We start from the raw sequence: 8,305 nt of genomic DNA on the forward strand, positions 1-8,305 counted from the left end.
GAAGTCTTGTAAATAAAAAACCCACAAGACTTTTCAGGAAATTTCACAAGGCCTAGAGTCCATATTAAATATGTATGAACAATGGAATAAGATTTTAGTTCATTAAAACAGGAAAATAACACTTTAATGAAGAAAATAATGTCCAGAGAAGTGGACATGTTTCCATGTTCACATACAGTATTAGTTTGTTTGAAGTGTTCTCTAAAGTGAGTTATCTGTTTGATTACTGGTGGAAAACTATTCAAAATCTGAGATTTTTTAAAATGAGTAATCATTTGACTAATCACCTCCAGGACAAACTTCACATAAAAGACAAGACAATCTACTAAAGCTAATCGAATTTAAATGGCTTTTGATCTAAAACATGTTTGTACAAGTTTTTCATGACAGGTTTCTTGACAGTTATGCAATGATGTTTTAGAAAGATGGGATCAAAAACAACTCATTTAAAATCTCCTTCTGGATTTCTACAAGGATTACCATGACAAGGAGTTTTGGTCCAATTCAAGGACAAAACCTCCAGGTGGAACTGAACATCTCACTTTTCAAAAGTCCCAAATTTCTGATTTTAAAATTACTTTATTGATCGGATTTTAATTTTCCATTAAACATTTTAATAGGACTATTTTTTTTCTATTATTTGACTGTTTAAGGATGGCACAATTCAAAGGTACCCATAAAAACTTAAGTGTCCCATCTCCAACACACCTGAACCCAATATGTGGCTCAGTCTGTCTCTGAAGGATTCAGTTGTATTGAAGCAGATAAATCGATGAGGATGCGAGTTCTGACAGGAAGCTGAAGTTCTAACGTACACCACCAGGGGGAGGCAGTTTAACAGGAAGCTATTGATCGCTTGCTTTCTGTTCCATTACCAAGAGAGGAAAATTATCCCTGCCGCTTCCTGTCTATAAGCCAGCCATTTTCCATGTTGAAGGAAAAAAAAAAAGTGGGTCAAATGACATCAGCAGTTCCTAAAAACTGAAATACAAATTCTGAAAACTGATCTGGAAATAGGACAGACACGCAAGTAAAAAGACAAATTTATTTCTTAATCAGAATATACAAAGCAGTGGCTGAAGTAACCAAATGCCATTCTGGTTATGAAAAAGGCGGTCTACACAGAAGTGGGCTACTCAACCATAACATAAAACTCGTTGAAAATGCAAGAAAAAAAGTATAAATGGTACAAACTTGCGTGGAATGCATACAGAACAAATGACCAAAGCCGTAAGATTTAAGAGGGGTTAATTAACATTGCAAACTCCTGCCTCCACAGGAAAGGAAATTGTTACACAATCAGTGGAGGTGTGAGAGACAGCCCCTTTACTCATTTGCACCATCTGTTATGTTAACAGGGCAGGCAGGAATTAAGTAGCAGCTTAACACAAAAATTGACACCTTGTCTAATAATGCCAACAACTGTCTATTATCCCCTGCTTAAAACTTATCTTTGGTCCTTTTAAGTGTATCTGAGAGGTCAACATGAGCCTTGAGGGTGAGCAGCTGCCTGTATGTATGAATCACCTGGTCAACACTAGCATAGAGATTGTGCTTCTAACAGACTGATGTGAAACGTCAGGAAATGAAAAAACTGATCTTATGGCGTGGCCCGACTTGAACAAGTAGAAAAAAAAGCTCATTTTCAAGACCAATAAATAACATTTCATAAAAAAGAAGTATGCAGGGCCACTACATCTCAAAGACTCCAGTGCAATGTGAAAATATGGGAGTAACCAAAAGGAAAATCTCTATCGAAAACATAGAAAGCACAAGCTCTACGAAGCAATGTTGACCAGACTGGAAGGACAGTGCCGCAAACAAGTAGCAGGGTAAAGACTTAAGCCTCCACGTCTGCTTCTTTTGAGTCGCCATTCTCCTCTGTCTTCTGCTTTTTTGTCTCAGCCTTGTCCTGAAAGGAGAAAAACAGATTTAGGAGATAAGCAAAGCTGCACAAATCACCATATTACTCAAAGCAATTACAATTCAGCCTCATGACAACTCACCTCCTCCTCTTCAGCTGCACGCTTCACCGGCTGTGCATCGGTTTCCTCAGCAGGGGGCGCCGCCTCCGCATCTTCTGCAAAGACAGGGGTGTCACATCATAAATTACACCCTTTACGACCTATATCCAGGTAAGCACTTGCTCGGGGTGAACACCTAATCGGAATTCATGCATCAAGGGCAAAAAGAGATCAGAAGAAACATGTCAGCATTTCAAATCCGATTTATTCATCTTTGTTTGAAAAAGAAGTGAAACATACCAGCTCCATTCTTCTGCTCCTCCTCTGTAGTTTCTTCCTTTTTGTCACTGTGCTCAGCACCGTTCTGCAAAAAAACCAAAACAATTTTAACTTGCTTTAAAGGGAATTAAACAGATCCCAACCTAGCAAATGTGATCTCCTTTGGGGTCACTTAAAAAAAACAAGGGTAAGTGAGTGGAGGTCTTGTTACCTCCACAGAGGATTAACTACCAAGCTGTGAGAAACCACAGGCCAGAGAGGCCAACGGAGACGTCTATAAAAAAAAAGGGGGCTGCTTGCTCTAACATCTGTGCCATTTCACAACCCAAACAAAGCCTGGAGCGGAGGGAGCAGCTGAGCAGGAGGGGGAGCCGGGCGAGCAGCGACACCTGCACGACGAGGGGCGCGAAGACAAAAGGCCACGCGGCGGGGTTTGTGTCTCAGACTCACGGTGCCATTGGCAGGTGCGTCCCCGCTCTCGGTCGACTTCTCCTCCTCCGCCGCTTCTGCTTCTTTCTTCTCTTTCAGCTCCTACAAAATAAGAGCACCGAGTCAACGCAAAGTACACTCGCTCAAACCCAATCTTCTTTCGACAACCACAGCAACGAGACGCAATAATAAAAATGAGTTTGAAGCACAGAAATGGCTTTCGGTGGGTAACTGTTGGAGAGAAAGCGTTTCGGTCCCCATGCCGCGCAATGTGAACGCGCTTCGGCTTCCCGCCCACAGCGGCTCCGCTTCACCAGCTGCACCGTTTCAGCCGCTTTGTCTCCTCGAAGCGGTCCGCATCACGCTTTATTGGGCCAAATCCTTCACACACAACAGCTTCTCATAACAGAACATCGACGACAAATGACCTCCGTCGAACATGGACGTCGAAAAAATGTAATTTTAAGGCAGTAATTTACGAAATACACCGTTCGTTAAGTAGTTCCTCGAGTTGAATCAAGTCTTTTTAACACTCGGGTTGTGTACAACCTGTCCAGGCTGATTCAGTAAAACTGTTACGAGCTTAAAAAAAAGTTAGCTAAATCTTTTTTTTTTTTTTTTTAATACACTTCAAAGAAGAGATTGAAACTGAATAAGACGCACCTTGGCTGTAACCTCTGTGGTGGCGGTTGTATCAACAGCTGTATCGGCCATGGTGGGTTTTTGTGATTTATTTTATATAAATATAATCCTGTTGAGAAAGATTTTTTTTCCTCGGTCTCGTTGCCGTCGAGTGCTTGGCCCCAAAGACACTGAGAGAGAAATGATGTCTTCCCTTCTCCGCTTTTCTCTCGGGCTCGTTGAAAATCCACTTTCGTTGGACACCACAGCTCGCTCTGCCACCTGATTGGTTGAAGTCGACCGCTGCGGACAGCGATTGGCTGAGTCTCATGTCGATTACAACTATGAGGTCCGCCTTCCGAATATCACGTCGCTGATTGGTCAATTCTTTTTAAAGAGCTGTTATTTATTCTTTAACTAAACACATAAAAATGGTTAGTGTTTTCCAGTTTAAATGCGAACAATAGACTGGAATCAACAGTTATAAAGGTGATAATACAAAAATGATCATTTACATGTTTGTTTTAAGTGAATACATAGTTGCAAGTATCCCTACCATATGGCCAGAGGCAACATCTTTTGTCTAAGCGGTCTGTTCTGCAGAAGTAAGGTGTCCAATTACACACAAAATAGCAGGCGGCCACTCCTCCTTTCCATATTTAACTCTTCAAATGTGCACCAGATTAAGCGTGCTTATACTCTTTGCAAGACCTGGTTATTGCGCCTGCCTAAACAATTAGCACAATTTCTACATCTTTAATTTACTGCGCTGCAAATTAGTGGGCAACACAATTTCTGCACAACCAGGGGTATAAACATCCGTTTCTAAAAAACGTGTTACATTATTTAGCATCTCCTTAGTCCATTAACTTGGACAATAAATTGCTGTTATCTGTATTTACAAACTGTTAAAGCATGTTACTGCATATATGTCACTTGGAAAACAATGAATGTCAGTAAGATTTCTTTTTTTAATTAAAAGACAAGCTGAAATAATTAATGAACTATCCTATTTTTGAGTTTACTTGGGACAGTCTTTACTTCATCTTTCAACATTGTGTAGTTTTCTACTGATTTGCAAGGAGGCATAAAGCAAGTATCCTTATTTGGCAAGAAGATTTTGCACCAAGGACTATTGCATAGTAATTCAGCCACGAATTTAAACACGCTCTAAGAATTTCATGTGGTAAATCAACACAAACATGAGGGTTTGATCTACCAAGAGAATCACAGGACTGCAAAACTACCGAGAAATGGGGATCAATTGTAAATGACAGGCTAGGTGATTATTGATTCCCTCTTGAGAAGCTTCAAAGGTCTACTGCTCAGGTAGGGAAATCTGTTGACATGACACCTATTGGCTGTCCACTACTAAAACAAGAGAGCCATTGTTGAAATAAGCTACAATAAGCTCTGTTTAAGGCATGTAAAGAACTTGGTAAAGATGTGGGAGAATATGCTGTCAGAAGAAGCGAACTTTGAGGCTTTCACACAAAAATGCTTTGTTTGGAAACAAACACTGGCTCTGTGAACACACAATCCCCACTTTAAAACATGGTGTTGGCAGCATCATGTTGTGGGAATACTTTTCTCTAATAAGGTAATAAGGTGAGTGGTGATAAATAAAATGGTATAAGAAAAAACTCTGGGAGGATTTAAAATACTTGAGCCTGGAGTGTCATTTTTTTTTTTTTGGCAAATAACAACCCTAAATATCCAGCTACAGTCTGTAGACCCAATGTGACTGAGCTCAAACTATTTTACAAAAAAAAATTGGCAAATATTTAAATGAGCCAAGCTACTAAAGATCTACCTAAAACACGTCCACCTATGAGTGTTTCCATAAAGTTTTAATTCAGATTGAGCCGAAAATACATGCACGCTACTCTTTACAGAATTTACTGGTAAAAAAAATTGGTGAAATCCAAAGATCATGTTTCTCCCACTGAACAATAATGCTCTACTTTGTGTTAGTTATTTAATGAAAATAAACTGAAGTATGTGGTTGTAACTAGAGAAGAAGTGAGCTGCATTTGACGAACACAGGCAGTGTTTTGTCATCTTCAGCAAAATTATTTTACCTTGAACATTTGCCACTCCTGTTACTGTTCCTCTTAACCGCCTGTCATTTTCGACTAAGTAACTTCTACCACTCAGTCATCATTGCAACAATTTATTCTCCACCCATTCTGGTTCTTTGTCTAAAACATTTAGAGCACTCCACCTATGACACAGTTTAACTTTTTGTTTTAAAAGATGCTAAAAATGTCCCGGACTTGCCTGAGCACATTCAAGCTGGCTACGTTGACACTATTTTCCATTTTTTGGCTCTGCACTTTCAAAGCTTTGAGAACTCAAATGCTTTCTGTTTCAGCTTTAATCTCGTTGTGTTGGAAACGTTACAGACTCTGAAGAAGCCTCCAGGCCTTGTGTTGTCATTCACCCCACATTCAACTGGAATATAATTAGGAGGAGTATAATTACCCATAGAGATCAAAAGACTGGGTTCAGAGTAAAAGCTGGTTTTTCAACAGTTTTTTTTCTTCTTTATGTTGGCATTTCATGTGTTGAATATGTTCCTCTGGTTGTTGAACCACTATTAATACTACTATTAACACTATTAATAATTTTAATTCAAACATATTGGTGTTCTCTAAGTGTAAAAATCAAAGCATGACAAATATTTTCCAAAATCTTTCTAATATAAATAACATTTATTTATAGTTGAACTGAAAAACAAACTTATTGTAGGGTAAAATAAGAAATAAAAACCTGCAATGATCTGGTTGTAAAAATGTGCACGTATTAAAAGTTTCACTCTGCTTGGGTTACCATCAGTTATGGAAAATGTAAAGAACCTGAAGTTGAGCTGTATGAACAGGATCTTGCTGACGTTTGCATCATTTAGCTGAAGCCCAGGTTTGTTGTTTGGTTGCAAAAATAGTGCAAAAATAACGTGATAATACAAAAGTATCAGGCAGGGAAAGACTAAAAATAATTTTAGACAATCACATGTCAACACACACCAATGAACAATGAAACTACTTGGGAAAAGTACGAGAGCTGTAGCATATTTTTTATTGGTAGAGGTTGTGTGTGGCAGTGATCTGCTGCCTTCTCCATGTTTCTGGATGTAGAAAGGTGGGAAGAAAGAAAACAAAGAAAGGAGGATGATTTTTATGTTCTGAATAGATCCAGCCGGACATTTCAGGCCATAGCTGACAGAAAAACAAAACTTTACATTTCAGCTTGAACTCTATGCTCACATTGAAACACGGTGGTAGCAGCATCATGCTCTGGGGATGATTGCATTAGATGGAAATTGTCAAGAAAGAGGAAATCATTAAACAGGTCAACCAGACCTTCAGATATTTGAGGGATTTTGTTTTTCAGCTTCAAAGTGAACCACAAAAGAATGACTTTGGTCGAAAGAAAGAAAAGTAACATTTTGGAAACAGAGAGTTGAAGTCTATAAGTAAATCTCTGAGGTCACCTGAAAAGGAATGCGGACCACAGACATTCACAAACGAATATATTTGGAAAATCTTTCTAAGGTAGGCTGAACAAATGTTACCTAGTTTTTAAACTGTTAGATTTTTTTCCCTGGAGAAATTTGTTTGGCTTTTGGTTAACTTGTAAAAGCTCAAAGTCACATTAAATACGAAAAAAGACAGAGATGAATTATCTCGGCCTCAAAAACTTGACCACCTGAAATGACAAAAATGTTCATGATCAACAATATGCACAAGTATCACTGCTCCAGAAAGTCAAAACACCACATAAATCCTCAGTGTTAAAATCACAAGAACAGCAGTCACTGCTGGAAACCCGTTGGTGGGCCAGTGCAGCAGACTTAGCAGAGAGCATTACTCACTTTCTCTGCAAACGGAAAAAAGGAGCAATCAAAGAGAAGGAGGTTGTTTGTGAGATCATTTCCTGTCTATTTTTTTATGCTTCATTTGACTTCCTAAAATCCAAGTAACCTGCAGGAAAACAAACATAAACATGTGAGCACCTTGTTCATTCAGCAGGTAGGAGAAGCACCAGATATCAGGGTAAAAGAGGTGGAAAAGAGATGTGATGCGGTGAGTTTAACTCCCTCCCTCTATTTCTGCCAGCCACTCTGTTTACCACACTTTCCACTCCCAGGAAAAAAAAAAAACTTTATTTAAGCTACTGAAAGCTGTAAGAGCACAGAAAGTAATCGTCATTTAAAGAAAAGCTCCTTTGTGTTCCCAGTGACTTCTATTTTTAAAAAAAATATGGAATATTGTGCAGCAGCAGACATTTGAAGCCAACCAAGAAAAAACCTTTTCAGTGCACAGGGCTCCTACCTGCTGGGTTCAGGAGCCTTAGGAGAAAAGATGTGAAGTACAAGCAGGTTAATTTCACCTTAATTTTCTTGGGCACAAAGACCTGACCTCACTTGTGGAATTTCGGTGTTCAGGGGAAGAGCAAAATGGGGCCCAACAAAGAGCAAAGGTCAGAACTAAGCGGGGGAGGGGTTCCGATAATTGGAAGAAGTAGTAGGGGCACACTGAGCTCTTTTGTTTTGAACAGCAGTGTCCTGCGAGGTCTGGTTGCCTTTCACTGGCTCATGCAAGATAATATTAACTTCACAATGGGGCACTTTAAGTCATGCATACAGTAAAGAGGAAAGTCTGTGACGGCGCTCGTCTGTAATGAGCAAAATTAAGAAAGCCCTTCACTGATGACGAAGGAAACATACTGCAAGCAGAGACCTTTACGTGTGCCGTATCGACCAAAGAACCTGCAGAGATGTTACTCCTCCTATGATCTTATGTGTTGCTGGACGTCACATTTTCCGAGTTCCAAGTCAGAAAAGTCAACTACAATGCCTCCTTAAGATGAATATTCCAGTCTGAAAGTCAGGCTTTATGGGGCAAGGCAATTGTACTCAGACATCAAAATGTTCAGCTTTAAAGAAAGAAAACCTGAAAACACTTTCTGAAATAAGAGTTCAGAGTCAGAAAGACTAATTATCACCTCCA

At 39.4% G+C, this 8,305-nt stretch overlaps 1 protein-coding gene across 1 annotated transcript; it reads right to left on the reverse strand.

Annotated features, from left to right (window-relative positions):
* Positions 1-1,031: 1,031 nt before the first annotated feature.
* Positions 1,032-3,539, reverse strand: si:ch211-222l21.1 (prothymosin alpha-A). The gene is made up of 5 exons (XM_055027666.1): positions 3,336-3,539; positions 2,694-2,774; positions 2,265-2,328; positions 2,007-2,080; positions 1,032-1,912 (listed from the first exon to the last, which is right to left on the reverse strand). The coding sequence occupies exons 1-5, from the start codon at positions 3,384-3,386 to the stop codon at positions 1,841-1,843; spliced, it is 342 nt and encodes a 113-aa protein (XP_054883641.1). The 5' UTR covers positions 3,387-3,539; the 3' UTR covers positions 1,032-1,840.
* Positions 3,540-8,305: the final 4,766 nt, after the last annotated feature.

The sequence above is a fragment of the Poeciliopsis prolifica genome, unplaced genomic scaffold (genome assembly GCF_027474105.1).
Source record: "Poeciliopsis prolifica strain line A6 unplaced genomic scaffold, Auburn_PproV2 SCAFFOLD003, whole genome shotgun sequence".
Classification (NCBI taxonomy): domain Eukaryota; kingdom Metazoa; phylum Chordata; class Actinopteri; order Cyprinodontiformes; family Poeciliidae; genus Poeciliopsis; species Poeciliopsis prolifica.

What these genes read in the sequence shown, in the direction of transcription:
- si:ch211-222l21.1 (XM_055027666.1), bottom strand. Translation starts at nt 3,386, where the DNA reads ATGGCCGATACAGCTGTTGATACAACCGCCACCACAGAGGTTACAGCC. An exon ending in ACGCACCTGCCAATGGCACC is followed by an intron (nt 2,329 to 2,693) that starts GTGAGTCTGAGA and finishes GTTTTTTTGCAG; the next exon opens with AACGGTGCTGAGCACAGTGA. An exon ending in GGAGCAGAAGAATGGAGCTG is followed by an intron (nt 2,081 to 2,264) that starts GTATGTTTCACT and finishes CTGTCTTTGCAG; the next exon opens with AAGATGCGGAGGCGGCGCCC.